Consider the following 23152-nt stretch of genomic DNA (forward strand, 5'->3'; position numbering starts at 1 on the left):
ACATTCTTTTAACGAAAATTGTGCTCATTTTATCTGTCACGACTATCATGTAATATCATAATTAAAATATTGGTAAGAATAAAAATCAACTCACTTACAGCATTGCATTTCATTTTGAAAATAGTGATATAAAATATATAGCAAATATTACTATTTTTATAAGTTAAATAAGGACTATATTTTATAATGCACCCAATACCTCCTCCTCCATATCATACAAAGTATGATATTCCCTCATGGTTAGTGATCATGTAGACAAACACCTTATATTAAATAAGTTTGGCAGAATTTGATTTTTATTTATTTATAATTTTGACATACAATCTGTTAATTTGTAAGCATTTTTTTCAATTTAAATTTTCAGTTGCTCAAAATTATGGGTTTTAAGTTTTTTTTAATGTTTATTTAAATTTTCACACCTGCGGGAAATTATAGCTGGATCAGAAAATAGGGGGGTCAGACAATTAATGACAGTAGACGTTGAGATTCAAAAAGTTAAAGCTTTATAACCATTAACTCACAAATTGTCGACATCACATAACAAAATATACAAGGTAAATATCTTTAAATCAAACTAATAAGTTCTCAAGCAGCATTTTTGTTATTTTGCTATCTGTAAATTTCAATCATCATTGATGGAAATATTTTTTCTTCAGTTTGTGTGTGTACAGTGAAATCGATATTTACTGACATTTGCCAGTAAAAATCTAACCCTTCCAAGCCTAATCATAAAGAACATGGACTCTTGGAAGGCCCTTTCAAGCCAGAGCCAGAACATGGTAGGGTAGGAGGAATGCATGTCAGGAGGCATTGGGAAGTGTCCTCTATTACACACTTTAAAATATCCAAAAATAGACAGAACAAATCACTGCAATTTATATTTTCTGCACAACTCTCACTTCCCCCTCCTGCACCCTGCAGACTATTCACTTCAAATGCAATCTGCTGGTAAAAATAACTTTTAAGAGCGCATCCTTTCTTGAAATGTTTAAACCTGTCTCTAGTTTACTTGGATTTTTTTGTATGCTGTCAATGGGATCATTAAAAGCCTCTAAATAAAACAGCAGTAAGGCTGACAGTTCTACTGTACAAACTAAACCTCAGTTTTATAACAAAACAGTTGTCTTAACTGTTAAGGGGCTGGCAAAATTTAACCAGTCAGCATTTTCTTTAATAAAGATGGAGAGAATACAGGTACCCAAGCATGCAAGGAGCTCAATTCTGATTTGATAGAGTATTGCATGCTGGGACCGACAAACTCGGTGGGCCACAATGCCATATTCAAGATGACAATTTCAATCAGTGCTGCTATATCAAGATTAAAACACTCAGTGTGACTCTTAGACAATAAGGAATTGTCTTGGTAAGACAATAGATATCCTTTGGATTGTAAACCATGGATAACTAAGGCCTGGTCTACACTACGCGTTTAAACCGAATTTAGCAGCATTATACCGATTTAACCCTGCACCCGTCCACACAATGAGGCCCTTTATATCGATATAAAGGGCTCTTTAAACTGGTTTCTGTACTCCTCTCCGACGAGAGGAGTAGTGCTGAAATCAGTATTGCCATGTCGGATTAGGGTTAGTGTGGCCGCAAATCGACGGTATTGGCCTCCGGGAGCTATCCCACAGTGCACCATTGTGACCGCTCTGGAAAGCCATCTGAACTCGGATGCACTGGCCAGGTAGACAGGAAAAGCCCCATGAACTTTTGAATTTCATTTCCTGTTTGCCCAGCGTGGAGCTCTGATCAGCATGGGTGGCGATGCAGTCCCAAATCCAAAAAGAGCTCCAGCATGGACCGTACGGGAGATACTGGATCTGATCGCTGTATGCGGAGACAAATCTGTTCTATCAGAGCTCTGTTACAGAAGACGAAATGACAAAGCATTTGAAAAAATCTCCAGACTATGATAGACAGAGGCCACAGCAGGGACTCAGCACAGTTCTGCGTGAGAAGCGTAACGGAAAGCCAAAGAATCAAATGGACGCTCATGGAGGGAGGGAGGGGGGACTGAGGACTCCAGCTATCCCACAGTCCCTGCAGTCTCCGAAAAGCATTTGCATTCTTGGCTGGGCTCCAAGTGCCTGAAGGGTCAAAAACATTTTCCCGGGTGTTTCAGGGTGTATGTCATCAATTTACACCCTTCACCCCCCCCGAAAAAAAAGGGAAAAAAATCGTTTCTCACCTTTTTTCAATGTCACCCTATGTCTACTGCATGCTGCTGGTAGACGGGGTGCTGGAGAGCTAAACAGCAGTATCCTCTCCCCTCCCCTCCCCGGTGGCAGACGGTACAGTACAGAAGGACTGGTATCCGTTCTCGTCATCAGCCCATGAGTGCTCCTGGCTGGCCTCGGTGAGGTTGGCTGGGGGCGCCTGGGTAAAAATAGGAATGACTCCTGGTCATTCCCAGCAGATGGTACAGAAGGGCTGGTAACTGTCCTCATCATAGCAACTGGGGGCTGAGCTCCATCACCCCTCCCCCCCGTCATGTATAAAGAAAAGATTCTGTACTGCCTGGACTATCATAGCAGCGGAAGGCTGGTCTCCTCTCCCGCCCTACCCTTTAATGTCCTGCCTGGACTATCATAGCAGCTGGAGGCTTCCTCCCCCTCAATTTATCTCACTAAAAAGTCTGTGTTTCTTATTCCTGCATTCTTTATTACTTCATCACACAAATCGGGGGACACTGCCACGGTAGCCCAGGAGGGTTGGGGGAGGAGGGAAGCAACAGGTGGGGTTGTTGCAGGGGCACCCCCTAGAATGGCATGCAGCTCATCATTTCTGCGGGATCTCTGGGGTTCTGACACAGAGCGGCTGTGCTCTCTGGTTCTCTAGTACACTTACCCCATATTCTAGGCAGGACTGACTCTATTTTTAGACAAAACATAGGAAGGGAATGACCCAGGGGGTCATTCCCATTTTTGCCTATGCGCCCCCGGCCAACCTCAGCGAGGCCAGCCAGGAGCACTCATGACAGCAGCAGACTGAACAGAACGATTGATAACTGTCATCTCATCGCCAATTTACAATGGCATGGTAGACGGTACAATATGACTGGTAACCATCTCTGCTATCTTGCAAAGGCAAATGAATGCTGCTGTGTAGCAGTGCAGTACCACGTCTGTCAGCAGCTTCCAGTACACATACGGTGACAGTGACAAAAGGCAAAACGGGCTCCATGATTGCCATGCTATGGAGTCTACCACAGCAATCCAGGGAAAAAGGGCGTGAAATGATTGTCTGCAGTTGCTTTCCCGGAGGAAGGATTGAGTGACGATATTTACCCAGAATCACCCGCGACACTGTTTTTGCATTGGGATCTCAACCCAGAATTCCAATGAGCAGGGGAGACTGCGGGAACTATGGGATAGCTACGGGATAGCTACCCACAGTACAACGCTCCGGAAATCGACACTAGCCTCGGTACATGGACGCACACCGCCGAATTAATGTGCTTAGTGTGACCGCGTGCACTCGACTTTATACAATCTGTTTTACAAAACCGGTTTATGTAAAATCGGAATAATCCCGTAGTATAGACGTACCCTTAGGATGTCACATTCATTGTGGCAAAGGCACAGGAAGTTTGCTTACTTCATGTTTTCCATGGCAGAAGACAATATGCCCCCTTTCTTTAAACTTGCCAAGAAAATATCTTTGTAAAATTTTGCTTCCTGGGATTAACTGAAGAGACACCAATCTTATTTTTGTGAGGTTCCCCAGGGGGAAAAAACACTCCTATCGTCCCATACACTGTTTGTAAGGCAGCCCCAAGGGTGGACCTGACCTCAAGTATGTAGACTTGAGTCTAACATTTGGATGATGGTACACATAACTCACTAACTACTATAACCCAATAAGAGGCGAATGTTATAGCTCTTAATCTGCAAAACACATTATAACAATGTAAATGATCTCTAAACAGCTTTTAACTGCAAACTTCCTCTTCAATCACATGGGCTTTTTTAATGTTTCTAACATTAATACAGTCTAGGAAGCTTAAAATTGTACCTATCCTGAAGGAGATATCAACTTGTTAAGGAGAGTTGCATTTTAACTCGCCAGGACTGTATGCTGTGTATTAATCTAAAGAATGCATCTATTGTTTTGACAGGTCCTGAGCAGAGAATTATTCTGATAGTTTATTCTTCACTCTTATAGGCTCCAATTCAGGAGAGCATCTCTATCTAGGACAACTCTAAAGTATGTCCGTAACTTTAAGTAAATGCTTAATTCACCTATTCTCAAATGTGGCCACTCTGGCCACAGGCAACCACCAGGGGGTTTACCTATGGCCACGACAGCTTCCTGGGCATTGATAAAGGGGGGTGGCAAAGCAATGGCCCCTCCCCTTTGTCCCTGTTGCACCACTCTGCATGTCTTTAGAGACAAGTGGGGTACAACGCTGAAGGAGCAAGGCGAGTTCTGTACTGGGGCAGGAGACTTAGTGGCGCTCATACTTCAGCCCTGGGGTGGTTGGGTGGCAGGGACTTAGGGAGCCTGGCTGCAGACTAGGGATCCAGTCATGGGGCTGCACACTCCAACCCCTGGTCGCGCAGCGACGGGCTCCAATCCCTGGCTCTGGCCGCATGATGCCAACCCCCAATCCCACCAGCGGCTGCTGGCCCCAGGCGCTGACCCCCATCCGTGCACCAACCCCCTACCCTACCCTGGGGGCTGGCCCCAGGCACTGACCCTGAGCTCCAGCAGCTGCCCGTCCTGGGTGCAGATCCCCAGTGCTGGTCTTGGGCTCTGGTGGGTGCTAGCTCTGGATGCTGACCCTTAGCTCTGGCCATGCAACAGCAGGTGCAGACCCCAAGTGTCAGCCCCAAACCTGTTGGCAGTCAAACCCTGGCCACATGCTCTGACTCCCAGCCCTGGCTGCTGACCCCGGGCACTGCTCCTGGATGTCGACCCTGGGTTCCGGCAGGTTCTGGCCATGGGCACCGATCCCCAGCCCCAGGCACCAGCCCTGGGTGCAGATCCCCATCCCCAGTCATGCAGCAGCGGACACCAACCCCAGGCTCCGGTATATGCTGGCCCTGGATGTCGACCTCCAGTCCCAGTTGCGCAGCAGCTGGCGCCAGTGGGTGCTGGCTCAGGACACTGATTACTAGCCCCATCTGTGCAGCAGCAGGCATGGACCCCAGGCTCTGACCCTGGGTGCTGACCCTCAGCCCAGTTGCACAGCATAAGGTGCTGGCTCCAGGTGCCAACCCCCAGCTACATGGCAGTGGGTGCTGATCCCCAGCCCTGGGCGCCGATTCCCGGCCCTGGCCACACAACTGGGGGAATGACCCTGGGCTCCAGTGGGTGCTGGGCCAGGGCACCGACCCTCAGCCCCAGGTGCTGACCCGCATCTCTGACCACGTGGTCGTGGAGCCCCCCATCCATCGCCCCTGGCCTCTGCTGCCTCACCCTCAACCCCTCCATTCAGGTCTTACCTTGCAAGGACTTCCTGTGAAAAGTGATATTAACAAACATACAAATATGACTTTTCACAGCATTATTTGTATTGAGTCTGCAAAAAAAAATCCTACATGAATAAATTACAATGATCTGGATGTGTATACATGCATATTTATTTGTTTTTCCTAAAGTAAATTAAGTATTTTAGGAAAAAGTATCAGTGTGGCCACCAGCAAGAGTTGGTGGCTGCACTCTGAGGCCACCAAAAAATTTGTTGTGATACCCCCTGGCTTAAGTACAGTCCTGGATAAGGATAGAATTAAATAAACGCTTAATTGCTTTCCTGAACTGGGGTCTAAATGATTTTCCCTGCAGATAGTAAGGGGATGGCCAGAGAAACATTGACAGAATAGCGGGAGTATAAATACCCAGGCAGCTCTCCACAGATTGTACTTTTCCTACAAGATCAGATTTATGGACAGGGCAGTGAATGGATTGTTCAGACAATCCCCAGCCTGACCTTTCATTTGTAATCATCATCATCATCTAAAATTTTATGACTTGAAAAAAAAAAACCAAAAAAACCCCAACAACCAAAAATACAGTGTGTTCTACAGACCAGCAGCAAATGTTCCTACATTTAAAATGTTAAAATAGATAGCTCCTGTTATTTTATGACCCTAAGAACAGGGACAAATTGTCATTCATAAAGAATGTGCACATTCACAGATGGTACTCAACAACATGTACAAGTAAAATCTGAATAAGACGACCTGGCTAAGAAACATATTCAAGCTTCATGGTGTTTGCAAAGTCCATATTTGGATAACATTATTCCTGATTAGGATCAGCAGATCATCTATCCCTGGGACTGGGAAATATGGACTTCAAAGTAACATGGATCACTATCGTTATTGTGGTGTATTTTGCATTTCTACTAACTCACCAAATAATAGTAAAAAAACCCACAAAAACCTTGCCAGTTTTTACGGCCCTGTGTTATTCACAGTGGAAAGACCTGGTGCCCAACCTGGATATGTTTGAAGATCAAACAGGGGCACTGCCCATGTTGTGACAGCAAGCATAACTACAGCAACTCCGATGATATTAACACCCAAGCCAGCTTTCACCTAGAGTAATAACAAAAATCAAAAGTTGGTATCAGAAAAACTAAGCAATTCTGAAGAAAATTTCCAAAATGGCAAAATCAGACATCAGCATTAGTGTGATTATCAGAAAGCAACACTGGATGTTATGGTATTTCTGTTAATAACTCACCATGTCAATAACTTTCAAATGACCATATGAAAATACAATGGCATTGGGTGGATTTGCTACGGGAAGCAGGAACGCAAATGAAGTACACAGTGTAGTCGGTATCAAAATATAAAGTGGGTTCACATGAATAGCTTCAGCCTGCCAGATGGTAAAGATAATGAGAAATAACAGATTTCCAGGGACACATACCTACAAATACTTACTTGCTACAATAATACAAGCACATGAATGAACTGAATAACTTGTTCAAATACAAAGAAACAACCTTTTGAAAGGTTTATAAATTTGTTTATATTGTAACAAAATATTATAATTGCAGCTTGATTACATTATAATACTTACTGTAATTATAGTTAATAAACATTAGCATAGTAAGTACAGAGTGTTTTATTAACCACAGAATAAAGCAAGGGCCCCTGCATCAGAGTGTTTACATTCTAACAGATACAGTGCAACAGTTCAAGGAAGAGCTTTAAAAGAGATGGGGGGAGATTGAATTTGGATGTGGTAAAAAACAGGAAGTTAGCAAAGTGATTCAGGAAGTTAAGTAATGTGACTGGAGCAGTGGGAGAAGAAGAAGATAATTATATAGGAGCCAGGCAAGACGAGAAGATAGGGAGCTGAACATAGTAGGTTACAAAGGAGGAAGAAGAGTGGGAGGGTAGAGAACTCAGAGGGTGCAGATGGTAAAAGGAAGGAGAGGATGAGCTTTATGCCATTGCCCCAGTATTTGATCGGGAGGACAGGGAGAGATGGAGAAGCGATTGAGAAAGTGGGAAATACATATTCAGCAACTCTCAGTTGGCTTACTACTATTTTTCAGATTGAGCTTGTCAAAGATTTTGACTTGTGATTTCTCAACAAAATGTTTTCTCAAAAAAATTTCAATTTTGATAAAACCCTCTGTCAGAAATTTTCTTGGAAACACTTCCATTTTAAAAAAGAAGATTAGAGCTTGTTGGGGATTTTTTGATTTTCAAAGCATTCAAAATTCCATCAAAATTTGAATTTTTTTTTTTAAATCATGTTTTTTGTTTGTTTTAAACTATTTCTTTGACCAGCTTGGTTTTTAAGCTGATGGCACCCATGCTTTGAGAGTCCATTATATATTATTGTCATGGTCTCTTGGGGTGATCTCTTGAGGGGTCTCAGCTTCTCCTGACTGAACCATCTTACTTTGCTTCTCAGTCAGGTCAGTTCCTGGACCCTCACCTTCAATTAGGTCTATCAGTCCTTCAGTTTTAGGTCTTGCAATCTCCTTACTTTTTCTTGAAGGCAGCCTGGAACAGGACTGTCACCCCTTTGCTATCCCAGGGCTTTCTACCTCCCCTTCTGGCCCTGTACTCTCCCCTTTATAGCAGGTTTTGTTTTCTCTACTGGTTGCAGCTGTGGGTGCCTGCCTCCACAATTGGCAGCTGCTCAGTGTGTGTGTGTGAGTTTATAGACACATTACAATTATATAGTGTATTTTTCTTGGATAGAGCAAAGAACACGAAGGTTAAAACAGACCTAGACAGAGTACTCACCAAAGGTGATAGTATAGGCAAGAATATAGTGATGGTAGCTGGATTGCTGGCCACTTCTGTTACTGAGGTGACAATCAGAGATGATATTAGGATAATCAACCACATTGGTAATGATCCGAGAGGGGTTAATTTGCTTCCTATCCAAGCTGATAGTTTTGAAACCTGAATAAGGAATAGGATTATACAATTATTGAATGAAAAATTTAAACAACATAGTATTAATGAAGTTTATTCACTTATTAATATGTGGCATATTTGTATAGTTAGCGATAACACAGATCATAAAATATACTTCATCCTACCATGTGTTTTTATTGCAGTGTTCTCATATCAAGACATTGCATTTCTTCTCCTAAGCCAAGTGCACAAACTATACTGCAATGTTTATAACTTACAGATGTTTACAGAGACAACCTGGCTAGGATGATCTGAGGAATGGAAAACCTGTTTTATGAAAGGAGACTCAAAGAGCTTGGCTTGTTTAGCCTAACCAAAAGAAGGCTGAAGGGAGATATGATGGCTCTCTATAAATATATCAGAGGGATAAATACCAGGGAGGGAGAGGAATTATTTAAGCTCAGTACCAATGTGGACACAAGAACAAATGGATATAAACTGGCCATCAAGAAGATTCGACTTGAAATTAGACAAAGGTTTCTAACTATCAGAGGAGTGAAGTTCTGGAACAGCCTTCCAAGGCGAGCAGTGGGGACAAAAGACATATCTGGCTTCAAGACTAAGTTTGATAAGTTTATGGAGGGGATGGTATGATGGAACAGCCTAATTTTGGCAATTAATTGATCTTTGACTATTAGCGGTAAATATGCCCAATGGTCTGTGATGGGATAGTAGATGGGGTGGGATCTGAGTTACTACAGAGAATTCTTGCTTGGGTGACTGGCTGGTGAGTCTTGTCCACATGCCCAGGGTTTAGCTGATCGCCATATTTGGGGTCGGGAAGGAATTTTCCTCAAGGGCAGATTGGCAGAGGCTCTTGGAGTTTTTCGCTTTCCTCTGCAGCGTGGGGTACGGGTCACTTGCTGGAGGATTCTCTGCACCTTGAAGTCTTCAAACCATGATTTGAGGACTTCAATGGCTCAGACATAGGTTAGGGGTTTGTTGCGGGAGTGGGTGGGTGAGATTCTCTGGCCTGCGTTGTGCAGGTCAGACTAGATGATCATAATGGTCCCTTCTGACCTTAAAGTCTATGACTCCATGACTCTAACCTCAAATGTTTTAAGTCTGCTCAAAAAAGAACTAGATAAATTCATGGAGGATAGGTCAATCAATGGCTATTAGCCAGGATGGGCAGGGATGGTTTCCCTAGCCTCTGTTTGCTAGAAGCTGGGAATGGGTGACAGGGGATGGATCACTTGATGATTACCTGTTCTGTTCATTCCCTCTAAGGCACCTGGCATTGGCCGCTGTCAGAAGACAGGACACTGGGCTAGACGGACCTTTGGTCCAACCCAGTATGGCTGTTCTTATGTTACTAGATAACCTTTAGGGCCAAATCTTGCTCACCTTAGTTATGGGATAAAACAGTGGTGTTCTACATGGGAGCTCAACCCAGGCAGAATAAAGCTGGAAGAATTTTTTTGGCAGTCAGTTTATTCACTGAAAAATGCAGTTTTGGGCAACCTAACACTATCTGCGAATTTGTTTTCACTGGATAGTTTAAACTGAGAAACCTTTAAATTTTTTGGGCTGGAGTCAGAGCTCTCATAACTTTTAGCCTGGTAGTTGGGGCATGCAGCCAGGCTCAGTTCTCCTCACTACCTGATGTTGAGAAGAGATTTAAACTCAGCTCTAGCCTATGCTTTAAGAAGATTGCCTTAGCCACTGGGATGGGTACCTGTCAATTTCTCTGGTTGAAGCTGTTCTACTGCGTATAATTAATTAACTAACCAGTGGAATAGGACTTGAACTTGGGGCTCTCTCATCCTAGATGTTTATCCTAACATCCACATAGCTCCAGAATCTGTCTCAATCACAGTTTCTTGCCAAACTTAGGATGTGGGAGACCAAAATTCAAATCTGCTTTCTGGAGTCATGTTATTTGTTTGTATAGTTTCTAGTACAATGGAATTCTAAATCCCTCTTTGGATCCCTGACAGCTACCACAGTAATAATAACAAGTAATACAAACTGCGACAGGATTAAAAGATTTTGAAATGACTTCACTGACCAAAATATTTGTATTTTTTCTCCAGTTCATTGCTTGACTTTAGATTTTTTTTTTCAACAGCAGAAAAATATAAACTGTTCAGATAACAAAGGATTTGGATTAACTGGGAGTCATTTATATACAGTGAAATTCAGCAAATAAGTCTTTATTTCAAACTTCTGTGCACAAAGACTTAGATGCTGCTAGCTTCAGGCATATAATTTATGAAGTCTGTTAATTGAGGCTTGGATCTGTTTTTTTTAGTGTCCAATATGAATATTCTTGTATCTTCTCTGCATTTCAGTGTTCCAGGTTTAATTGTTAGCAAGACACACTTGTAAAATGACAGAATAACCTTGAATATGCCAGTAGGCTGTGTTTTTCTCGGCACAGGTCATGTTAATTGTTCAGAATCTTGTAGAAATTGCATTACCTCACAGCCCTCTGCCAGTGCAAAACCTCCACCAACAAGAATCGTTATCTCCCAGGGCATGCATGACTGAAATTCCTTCCAAGTAATCAGAGGAGTGTAATCAAAAATAGCTAGAGGAAAAAAAAAGTTTTAAAAAGACATCTCGATATAACTTCTCTCCAGATATGCAAGTGAAACATGTAAAGGCAAATCTTTATCACAACATTAAGAAGGCTTTTCTTCTCATCATCTTGAACTTCCTGGGGAAGACCCTTTGCAGCTCTGAATTGTCAATACACCATTGACTTCAGTGGAGCCATGATACTTCGCACCAGCTGAGAAGCTGCCCCCTTATGAAAAATAGAAATTGATGGGCCTAATGCAGCAAGATGGCTACTCTACTTAAATAGATTGCAGTGTAAATTCTGGGCTTCACTGAGACACATTTAGGGTCTGATCTTGTATTCCTTGCTCATCTAAAAAATTCACTGATTTCAGGAGGAGTTTTGAGTACATACAGAATTCCAGCTCAGGTCATATTCTAATCTGGGTAAATTACTTTCTAAGACAGGAGAATGGAATGAAAATAGACTCATTCACCATTTTATATTTTCCTAAGGTTAATGTAAATAAGGGCTGAAAATATTTTGTTAAGAAACAAACCCTAGTGTCTGATCCAAAGCCCACTAAGTCAATGGAAAGGTTTCCACTCAATTCAATGGGCTTTGGATCACGTGCCTACTTAGAGTGAACTTCTGCTGGCCTTACACTGATTCTGTTCTTACTCTGCAAGTACTACCACTTGATTTCCTTGGCAAGGAATTAATTTTCTGCTCATTGTGATGGTGGCAGAATTAGCCCCTTAGTGAGGAAAGAAAAAAAAAACGCAAACCAGTAACACCCCCACAAAAAATCCCACACTTGTTACCTAGAAAAATGTATATATACACAATTCTGATTCTCATTTATGCTACAGACACTTTACACAACTCTACCACTGTAAGGGGACCTTAAAGCAAGTATAAATTTCAAGGCCCCTTTCCATTTATGCCCTTTTTAAAACCTCTTTCCACGGCCAAAGCTATTTAAAGCCACCTATTGTAAATGAGCAGGAGCGGTGCCAGAGTTTCTGGCGCCCTAGGCAGAATTCGGGGGGCGGCATTTTGTGCGCTCCCCACAGGGTGTGCGGGAGCTTCTGGTTCCACTCCCATCGCGCCGCCAAAGAAGGACCCTCCGCTGAAATGCCGCAGGCGACAGCGGCAGTCATTGAGCTGCTCAATTGCCTGCCACTGCTTTCCGCGGCACATCGACAGAAGGTCCTTCTCCGGCGGCGCGACGGGAGCAGAACCGGAAGTTCCCATGTGCCCCGTGGTAAGCGCACAAAATGCCGCCCCCCAAATCCTGGCGCCCTGGGCGACCGCCTAGGGTCACCTAATGGAAGCGCCAGCTCTGTAAATGAGAATCCGGCCCATATATGCACATATCAGTGAACCCTTTTTTTGAACACATGAGCTAGTTTATGTACCATAGCAACAATAATATATAAAGTAACATTCAGTGTTACATGGACTTCGAGTTAATCTGGATTTACATGAGTGAAACTGAACAAAATATGTCCCAAAGAATTTTTTAACAATCAAATGTACTTCTCGCCACTTATCCAGCTATTTTTAATTTATTCTATTTGGTCTTCACTCAGTTTGGACACTGAAATGAAGCTCAGTATCACTTTCTCATCATAGGTCAGTTTTGCTTTCTGAAGGCTTGTCTTCACTATCAGGGTGATCGACACTACTGCAATTGATGCAATGGGTGTCAATTTAGTGGGTCTAGTGAAGACATGCTAAATCGACATCAGAGTGCATGCCAGTCAACTCTGGTATTCCAGCTCCCCGAGAAGAGTAAGGGAAATCGACCAGAGTCACGTAATTTAGGTTGTAGATGGAGTCGCGTAATTTAGGTTGAATTAGCCCGATAGTGAAGATGAGCCCTAGATCTCATGCACTAACTCAATGCTCTTGTGTTCTGGTTTCTAGCACTGCAGGGAGTTGTTTAAATGGGAACAAAAACTATTTGAATTGATATCATGAACATTTTTCGATTTCTATCAGGTTTTTCTAACAATCTCCATCGACTATCCACGTTTCCTTTTATTTAACAAAATCTAGTGTACCTGTTGGGCTTAAATACCTGATAGAGTTCCTAGACTAAACACTCAATTATATTCACATAAGGTCACTACAATCCTCGGTCTAACAAAGGTCCAATAAAAATATACCCAACTGTTCTCTCCATTTGAAGTCCTAGACAAAGTTTTTGCTGGAATAATGAAGAAGAGGAGGCCAATTAATAAGGCAGCTGTTGAATCTGTAGCAAAGCCTGGGTATCTAAGGAGAGATTAAATGTATTTTTAGTAAATAAAGAATAAAGGATATACAGCTCCAGGAAAAATAATATTCTGTAGAAACAGCATACAAGAAGAATATTATAAATACTAAAACTTTTGGTCTGTGTGTGACTGCACAGTAATTTGTCACATTCTATCAAGTTTATAAATCTGCAGTTATATGGTTCCCATTTTCACAAAATAATAATAATAAATAAATAAAATAAAAAATGGCCAGATTCTTGGGTGTAATATAGTTGCGTTGCACTTCTCGCAGCGGTAGAATCTAGCAATAGAGCCAAGGTAACTGGTCCCAGGAAGATCATTCCTGCCCAAAGAGGGATCCTCTCATGATCTAGAGATGACATGGAGCCTTTTATGGCAACCTCTCTCTGCTGCCACCATAGGAGGTATAACCATAGAGTCTGGGGTGCCCCTATGCTGCACTGATCTCTGGGTGCATTTACAGCTCCTTGGAACTGTTTGAAAGTGGTGCAAATTAGAGTAGCCCTTCCACTGCTCTGTTTACTACTGGGGATCAGCTCAGCACAGAGCAGCCCAGGATCAGAGGAATGAAAAGGTGAGCTTTATGCCACCTTAACACACAAATACTCACATAATTTATGCTGTGTGCTTCTCAGGCATAGGCAAGGATCTAGTCCATTGTGTCCAGTTCTGCACTTCTTACTCAGCCCAAACTCCCATTAAGTAGAATGAGAATTTTGCTTGAGCAAGACGGATCCGAGCCAATGTCTTGTCAGTATTTATTTATTTTTTTGCAAAGGGCCCTTGGGATCTCCTTATTTTTGGATTGATACAGAGTATTTTTCCTTCCAGCATCATGCCACATTTCCACATATTTTTGGTCCTATCCTGGTTTATATGTTCCAGGAATAATTTGACCCTTAGGTTTTATATTATGTTAGCTATTTCCTTGGAATAAACCATCACACTTTGTTACACTTTATAACATTGTATAATCCAACAGGGCAACCTAGGGTATCCTAAATCTATTAACAATGCTGAGTGAAACTCAAAGATATTTTAATATGAATATTGCACTGAAACCACCTCATAGTTCTTCTAAAACTAATTTTGTCCCACAAACTCTCATGTGAAAGGAACACTACTAGCTAGCTTCTTAAGGTTGTAAAAAGAGGAATGGTCCATAAATGCTGGGAGTTGCTTTAAAAATATTTTTGTTCTGTTGTCTGCTACCATGGAAAAGATTTGTTTTTGCAGGCTACAGTTTTTAGAAATAATATGTGGGACACATTAATGCCACTGCTACTGCAATACCCTTATGGCTGCATGTACAATACTCATGTGACAATATTGCTCAACCTTCCCGCTTCATCAGTTCCTAGAAGAACTGAACTTATTTGTAGCCCTCTTCATTACTTTAACATCATTCCATAAAAACCTATGTTCTTAAAATATGCAAAATATATTAAATGTGTACGTTTGTCAATTCAAAGCATTGATATTCCAAGCAGACATTTATAGGAGGATCCTATTCTGTACTCACTGGGAGTTGTACTGGAATGTAGGATTTGGCTTGTAATGATATAATGCCTGCAACTACTATGTCTAGGCAGCAGAAACATCTGTGAACAATAGTGAGGTTACAGAATTAGATTTTCTGATGCAATTCCATTATTCCTGGAAAATCTGCTCTTGGGACAATACTGCATACACAGAAATGGATTCAAAAGGAGAACAATACCTGAGCTGGAATTAAAAATTAGCAGCTGTCACTGCTGTTTGACATGATGGGCATGGGTGTTTCTCTAACTGTAGTTTTCCAAAGACCATGGTGTATTGAAATATATGATTTTTAAGCACCTATTTGCCTGACTTATGATACATGGATACAAAATATATATCAGCATGAGGTGCTATAAAAATAATTGTCCCATATATCAGGTAGGTATGGTCCTGTAAGGAAATCTCACAATGGGCTGAATTGAAGCATTCCTGGGAAATAGGCCCAGTAGCAACCTAATGTGAATGATTTTATTCAGGTTCTTGTCCCACATTCATCACTGTGTATCTGAACACCTTTCAGAAGTGCATGTAGATGGCCTACTATTAGAATTGAATAAAAAAATATAATCAATATATGTCATCCCTGCACGCAGTCCACAGTACATTATTATATTAAAATGAAAGTAATTCAACTCCCTGAAAAAATTCTTAACTCCCCTCTGAAACTGCAATATGCAAAACTGTATTTCTGATCAATCTAAGGAGGATTGTAAGAATAAGAATATAACTGCTCATTTTTTATGGAAATTATTATACAATCAATTAATTATAATAAGAGGCATACTGAATTGCAGGACATGTTGTTTCTTATGCTTTCATTGTAAAGCAGTACAGGCTTTGTATTTCAACAGGTTAGGTCAGCTATCATACAATACAACATGATTTAGCCTAATGTGAAATGAGACATGTTTGCAGTCTATTTCAAATGAAAACATTAAAGGACATCCACAAGTAACACACTTGTGCAGTACCTGTGAATAGTATAGCTACACTCCACTCCTCTCTTTTTAAGATCAAGATGGTTTGATAAACAATAAACAGAGAAGATAATATAGGAACATATCAGTGTATGCACCTTTAAAAAGCTGTTTACAATTGCTTTGTTAGTATCAGGATAGGTCATTAAGTGGTGCTCTCTGAACATTAAATGCTATTTTAAAGCAGGTAGGCATGTTCAAGTCAGCTTAATTGCTTGATTGGCTGATTGCTTGATTAGCTCAGCACTTTAAAATCTTCTTTAAAAAGATGTTGCTTCATGCAAGAGCAAGATCAAAAGCTCTTCTATTGTTGCTGTGGGGGTAGATTTTTTTTTTGAATTTTTGCTATTGTTTGGAGAAATATGTTTAAAAGATAAAAAACAATTTTAAAACTATAAGATGCATTATACTGATTATCTTTCTTTGGGTGTCACAAAATAACTCTACTTAACACTTTACTTTTTCAAAGAACTACAACCATTAACTAATTATTCCTTACAACACCCTGTGTGTGTGTGTGTGTGTGTGTGTGTGTGTGTGTGTGTGTGTGTGTGTGTGTGTGTGTGTGTGTGTGTGTGTGTGTGTGTGTGTGTTGATATATAGTAAGGAGAGAACTTACTATCCCAGCTGAGATACAGATATAGATCTGGGCATCATTACAGATAATACTTAAAGCTAGCAGAGTGAATGAGGTTGCCCAAGGAGAGGCTATATATAGAGACAAGATAGGACAGGCCCCTGGGGGAACAGTAACAGACAGCTGGAGAGTGGAAGAGAAGGAGGAGGAGGAGGAGGAGCTAGAGCTCCAAGAGGATATGCAGAAGAATTGGTTAGGGAGGTAGGAAGAGAACCAGAAGAGGTGAGAGAATCATGAGCTTGGGGAGGAGAGTTTTCAGTATAACAAGTGTTCAACATGTCAAAGGCAGCAGACAGACCAAGAAGGGTAAGAATGGAGTTGAGTTATTGATGAGGTGACCAAGAAATTTAGAAGAAAAAGGAAGATGGGGTGGTACCCAAATAAGCAAGTGGGGTCAAGAAAGGTTTTTTGAGAGCGTGAGATGAAGGGCAATGGAAAAGGAGGAGCTGAGGAGGTCAGGAGACAGAATAGGATTGAAGGACATGCAAATGAGAGGAGGTTGGACACTTTAGAACCAGAGATCATGCTAAAGGAGGAGAAAATGGTAGGCTGTGGGAAATGGGGCAGAGAGAGGGGGATTGTTTCATATTGGCTCACATTGATTTTTTTTTTTGAAGAAGTCAGTCAGATATTGGAGGTTGAGGAGGGATTTGAAAGCAGAGGATGCACTTGTGTGGAAGAATCATGCATAGCTAGTCTCTGGATTTTCTCAAGAGTCGTTCAGCGGAACACAAGCAGCAGCAGAGAAAGAAGATGCAAGGAGTGAGCCAAGCCTGGGCATGTGTGGGATAAATACAGCTGTTTGAGAGAAGTGCAAAAAAAGCTGAGAATGGATGAGAAGATAGAGTTGTGTGTGGAAACTATGGAGTCAATGTAAGAGTGAGGTAGGACAGGGAGGAGTGGAGGCAGGGCATCAGAGAAATGGGTGATAAAGAGTTATAGGACATTTTAATGTAGGCTACTAGATGGATTCCTTCCAAGCCCAGAAAAAAACAAAAGATGCACTATTTGGTGGCTGCATTATGGTCTGCATGAAGTTACTGATATTTATTATTTTATGACACACACGAGTGTGCTAGTTGCTTCACGGAAAAACTCCAAAAGGACGGCTCCTTGCCCCCAACACCTTAGAATTTAAATGGAAGACATAACCAGCAAAAAGAAAAACAAGGTGGTTAACACCCCTCCAGTCAGAGGGAGAAAAGGAATGGTGGGGAGGGCAAAGCAGCTCAGGGGAGTTGTTAGTGGATTATAGATTGTTGTAATAAGTCATAAATAGCCCCCTCCCCAACGGGAGAGGTGTTAACAGGCCACTTCACCTTGAATGGTTGCTTGAAATATGTGTTAACTACAGGTGCTAAACAATTTGTTCCACCTTGTTTTCAGCTGTGACGTTCTGTGGCCAGGTCTACATTACAGACCTATATCGTTATAACTATGTCGCTTAGAGTGTGAAAAATTCATACCCCAGAGTGACGTAATTATACTGTATTATAGTGACGTAATTATACATGATTCCCTCTGTGTAGACAGTGCTGTGACGATAGAAGAGCTTCTACCATTGACATAGCTGCCACCTCTCAGGGAGGTGGATTAATTATGCCAGCAGGAAAGACTTCACTTAAGTGCTACAGCGGTGCAGTTGCAGTATTTTAAGTGTAGACCTTCCCTGAGTTAGTTTCTCATATCTGAAGAAGAACGCTGTGTAAGCTTGAAAGCTTGTCTCTCTCACCAACAGAAGTTGGTCCAGTAAAAGATTTACCCCACCAACCTTGACTCTCTAATATCCTGGGATTGACATGGTTAAAACAACACGGCATACAGGCAAAAAGGAAGGGGAAGGTGGAAAGAGGCACAGGTTATGTACATGTGATTATGTGGTTATTCCATTTAGGTAACACACCGGTCATGATGGTTCAAGATGTTTGTTTTCTGTTTTGACCGAAACAAAGTGGTGCTTTCAAATGAATTCCTAGTAGGTGCTTGTCTACATCACATCTGGCACCACTTTCTGGAGTTTCAGCAGAGAGGCTAAGGACTGAAAGGACATGGAAACTGAAATACCTTTTCCTCCTGGAGGTATTTCCTCCAGGTTCAATTGGAGGCACACTGGAGAGGGGGGGAACAGTATGGAGAAGCTTGCTGTATTTGTTTGGTTTGGTCATCTCATTGGTTATTCACCAAACCACAACCCCTCTCTTCATTCGAATCCACCCTAAAACCCCATTTCTCTGCATTGCTGATAAGCAGCAAGTTAATGTAAACAAAGCACATTTTTACATACTCAAAAGAATCACCAAGATGTGCCCACTCATAACTAATCTCATTTCTCATATAACTACATAATCTCCACCCCCATCCACCCCTTTACTCATTCTCACTCATTGGGCATGTCTAAAATTAGACTGAAGCATGTCAAATGTCCACCATGTCCTTGAATTTGTTCTGTAAAATTAGTACATTTTAGTACTACTTTTCAATATTGTACAAAGAAATATTGCTGCCCGTGCTGTTCCCATATTGTAGATAAACAAAGATTTTCAGTGCTGTCAGTCTACAGTCTTTCACAAGTACTAAAGTTCACTTTAAATCTAGGAGAAAATGCAAACAATTAAATACAGTATAGTCATTGTTGGTATTTCAGCTGTTTTACTTACTGAAGAAAAAGAGAAGACCATCCAGGGATGAATCCAGGTTCTCTGGTAAACCACAAGAGGGCCATTAAAATGAACAGGACAAGGGTAATGATTTCTGGGTAGCTGGAGCAAAAGCACAATTTGTTAGTGTCTGGTTTCCTTACATTTAAATCTGTGCTTGTTTTGAAATGGCCTGATGTTTTGCAGTCTGTTTTACCTTATTGGTCCAAGCTTTGTGTACTCCTCTTTAATCACCTGCGCAGAGGCCTGTTCTCTGGCTGTTTTTTCCTTGCCACATCGGAACATTTCTTTGAAACTGGAATGTAAGTCAACAATAATGGAGTGTTACTCTTACAGGATAGTCACAGATCCCAACCTTTCCAGCTAATTGTACCAATTTACTAGGCTAAGATTTCAGTTCTACCAGCCAGTGCTCATTATCTCCTATTTAATTGTGCACACTCTGAACTTTACAGTACTGATTTGGAGTAACCTGAGCAGGCTGGAGTCTACACAAGTGAATGGGAGCTTGGCAGAGGCAGCAGCAAAATATAGCCCAAAACTCAGGCTTGTCATTAAGGTAGAGGAGGCAACCTAGATCACTGGGTTCTTTAAAGATGCAGCATGGTCTAGTGGCTCAAGGCATAGGACTAGGAAATGAAAAGCCTTGGGATCTATTCCTGTGATGTCCTGTCCCTTTAAATATTTGAGCCCTCTGCAGTGCAAAACCTCACTTTTGTGTTAGTTTCAGTTTTGCAAGCACAGCAGACAGTTGTCTTTCTATCAGTTCCCTCTGTCTTTGCGACTCTCTCCTTCTTTGCTGGGTCCAGAAATATAACATTGGCAAGGCAGGATTTATATCCCATGAGTGTTCAGTACTCCCATTACCTGAACAACAAAAAGAAAGAGTAAGCAGATAATAACGTGAAAAGGGGACAAAGTTCACCTGGAGGCACAGGGTGACAGACTGCTGTTTTTGCTTCTGGGAACCAGTTCGCTACATAGGGGGAAGTAGGCAATTAGAAGCAGATCAAAGGAAGAGGTTTCTGCTGTTGGAGCTGTTCAAACAAGACAGTGAAGTAGAAGCAAGCAGCCATCTTTGTTGACCAGGTGCAAGCAGGCAGGCAAACAACCTGTAGGCTGCACTACAGGATCGGTAGCCAGCAGAGGGAGCCCAAATGCAGCCAAAAGGAAGAATTCTGAATTTTGCAATGTAAGCAGGCAGCCAGCAGTGGGTGAGCCAGAGCAGATAGTGTACAATTTAAAAAAAAAAAAAGGAATAGAAAGAATTTCCCTGTGGAAGCAATGTCCAGGAGGTGCAAAGTTCAACAGGAGAGCAGTAAAATGGCATCTTTTATGGGCAATGTTGTGTAGTATACCTCATACATTCTGAGCAATTTGTAACCTGCAACACCATTACAGATGGACAAAGAATTTCAACCTTGCTGACTGTGATGGGTCTGAAGGCATACGGACTGTTATGTCTCCAACTATGCCTGGAACTGCCATGTATGCTGCAATTACTGCAGCATATTTTTCTCCTATCCCGTTGATTATAGTGGTTTCATGAGTGACATCAGGGAGGTGGAGAGTTTGTTGCTACTCTCAGGAAGTTGTCAGAGCACTGTCAGTTTGGAGAAACATTAAGTTATGCCCTGCATGACCAGTTAGTCTCTGGGTTACACAATGACCACATTGGAATGAAGTTACTCACTGAAACAGAGGTTATATTCAGTTCTATAATTGGAGGTATACCCATCTCCTACAACTGGAAGGGACCTTGAAAGGTCATTGAGTCCAGCCCCCTGCCTTCACTAGCAGGACCAAGTACTGATTTTTGCCCCAGATCTCTAAGTGGCCCCCTCAGGGATTGAGCTCACAACCATGGGTTTAGCAGGCTAATGCTCAAACCACTGAGCTATCCCTTTCCCTTAGCAGTTGATATAGCAGTTGCAATGGAAACCACAGAGAAGGATTCTCTGCAATTTAGTGTGCACTGAAAAGTTCATCTTGTGAATCTGCAAGACAGAGGACCACAGAAACATAAGGAATTTCCATGTGGCAGTTTGCACAAGCTGTGCCTGCTGAAAAGGACTGCTGGGCACACCAGGTCATTTGCAGAAGAAAGGACACATCAGCATGATGTTGCACAGTTCAACAACCAGTAATAGAGTAAACACATATAAAAGACACCTGTGACAACTGAACCTAAGAAAAGATGGAAGTTGGGAATTCATAATGAGGAAAAAGACAAGAGCTGTAGTGATGCTGATCAAGACCTAGCACTGCATGTGTTGTCAGAAGATGGAGTCACAGATGGGATCTAGGTCACACCCTGGACTGAAGGAGTTCCTACAAGAATTCAGCTTAATACTGGGGAGCTGCTATGTCATAGATTTCTGCATCCACCTATCTCCAGACTTTGTCACAAGTTCCACACAAAGGAACCTCCATGGTTTTGAAATGTTAGTCCTAAAAGGGATACCAGAGAATTGTTAGTCTTAAAAGGGATACTCCAGGTAAAAGTTCAACTAGATGGACTATCAGTTGTTCAATCACATACAAGGGTAAAACAAAAGTATCCATCATTATTTAGCAGATCTTGGCTTGAAATGCTCAAGGTGAATTGAACCGAGATCAAGGCGATCACAAAAGCACTTCAAAATACTGGACAGACACTTCAAGCTCTGTTTCAAAATCTTTGGACCAAGCAACATGTCAGTGAAGCTCACTGTTAAGTCTGACAGCCAACCATAATATTGCAACCCCAGAGTTATGTCTTATGCTCTGAAGCCTCTGGTAGAAGCTGATTTGGACTGTTTAGTGAACACTGGAATCTTGTTATTGGTTTCAAACAGAGTGGGCTACATCTCTTGTACCAGTGTTCAAGAAGGAAGACTCAGTCCAAATTTGTGGAGATCTCAAAGTGATGCTGAGTCCAGTTTTACATACAGACCAGTATCCTCTTACTGAAGATTTGTTTTCTATTCTTAGTGGTGAAGAGTGTTGCAGTAAATTGGATTTGCTCAGAGATTGATCCAGCATCTCACAAATATCTCAAAATCAACACACAAAAAGACTTACTTATTGCAACTGGTTGCCTTTTAGTATCACATTGGCACCTCCTCTGTTCCAGAAAGCCATGGATGAGATTCTGAAGGGACTGAATGGAGTTCAGTGCTATTTGGATGACATCCATGTTACAGGAAAGGATCACGAGGATCATCTTCGAAATTTGGATGCCTTTAACATTTGGAAGACTATGGACTAAGATTATGTTGAGACAAATGTGAGTTTTTCAAACCTTCAGTTGAATACCTTGGACATGTAATTGGTGCCATGGGCTTAAGGAAATTGCCAGAAAAGGAGCACCATCTTCAGGCATCATCAACAGAGAACATTTCACAGTTATATTCATTCTTAGGACTGCTTAAGTACTATGGTGAATTTCTGCCTAATCTGGCAACAGTATTGGCATCTTTACATGAATTGTCAGAAGCAAAGAAAAAATGGAAATGGACTAAAGGGTGTGAGTGTGCATTTAAGGAAGCAAAGAAACTGTTGACATCCGCTGAAGTTCTTATGCATTTTGATACTTCACTACTATTGCAATCGGCTTTTGATACTTCACCATGTGGTGTGGGTGCAGTTCTTTCCCACATTTTTTCTAATGGCATGAAGAAACCAGCTGCCCTTGCATCATGAACACTTACTACTCCTGAGAACTATGCGCAACCAGAGCAAGAAGCTCTCAGCGTTATTTTCAGAATTGAGAAGTTCCATAACTATCAATATGATAGATATTTTACCTTGCTGATGGATCATCACCCATTACTTTCAATTTTTTGGACGGAAACATGGAATCCCATCATTAGCTGCTGCTCATATGCAATGAGGGGCATTACATCTTTCAGCTCACTCCTATGCTATTCAATTCTGTAAAGAGACTTAGCACTGCAATGCCAATAAGTTGTCACTCCTGCCATGCCCAAGCTCCCATCAACCCAAAGGAACTTCAGATGAAGTATTTTTCTCAATTTGAGCAATAGGTTACTCATCACTAGCACAGACATCCACAAATGAACTGCTAAGGAGAATGTGTTTTTGCTTACAAAGGGAATGGTACTACATGGTAAGGCACTGGATCAACATACACAATTCATATCA

The 23152-nt window shown here is 41.7% G+C and overlaps 1 protein-coding gene across 2 annotated transcripts in view; it reads right to left on the reverse strand.

Annotated features, from left to right (window-relative positions):
- Positions 1-5658: 5658 nt before the first annotated feature.
- Positions 5659-23152, reverse strand: part of SLC13A1 (solute carrier family 13 member 1) — a 55245-nt gene continuing 37751 nt past the window's right edge. For both annotated transcript variants that reach the window (XM_039488312.1, XM_039488322.1), the window contains 7 exons: positions 19203-19301; positions 19007-19108; positions 13085-13188; positions 10823-10932; positions 8223-8384; positions 6697-6834; positions 5659-6548 (listed from right to left, as the gene is read on the reverse strand). In XM_039488312.1, the coding sequence (XP_039344246.1) occupies positions 6405-6548; positions 6697-6834; positions 8223-8384; positions 10823-10932; positions 13085-13188; positions 19007-19108; positions 19203-19301 (859 nt within the window). In that variant the 3' untranslated portion in view covers positions 5659-6404. The remainder of the gene's footprint in view (positions 6549-6696; positions 6835-8222; positions 8385-10822; positions 10933-13084; positions 13189-19006; positions 19109-19202; positions 19302-23152) is intronic.

The sequence above is a fragment of the Mauremys reevesii genome, linkage group 1, assembly GCF_016161935.1.
Source record: "Mauremys reevesii isolate NIE-2019 linkage group 1, ASM1616193v1, whole genome shotgun sequence".
In the NCBI taxonomy this organism is placed as follows: Eukaryota; Metazoa; Chordata; order Testudines; family Geoemydidae; genus Mauremys; species Mauremys reevesii.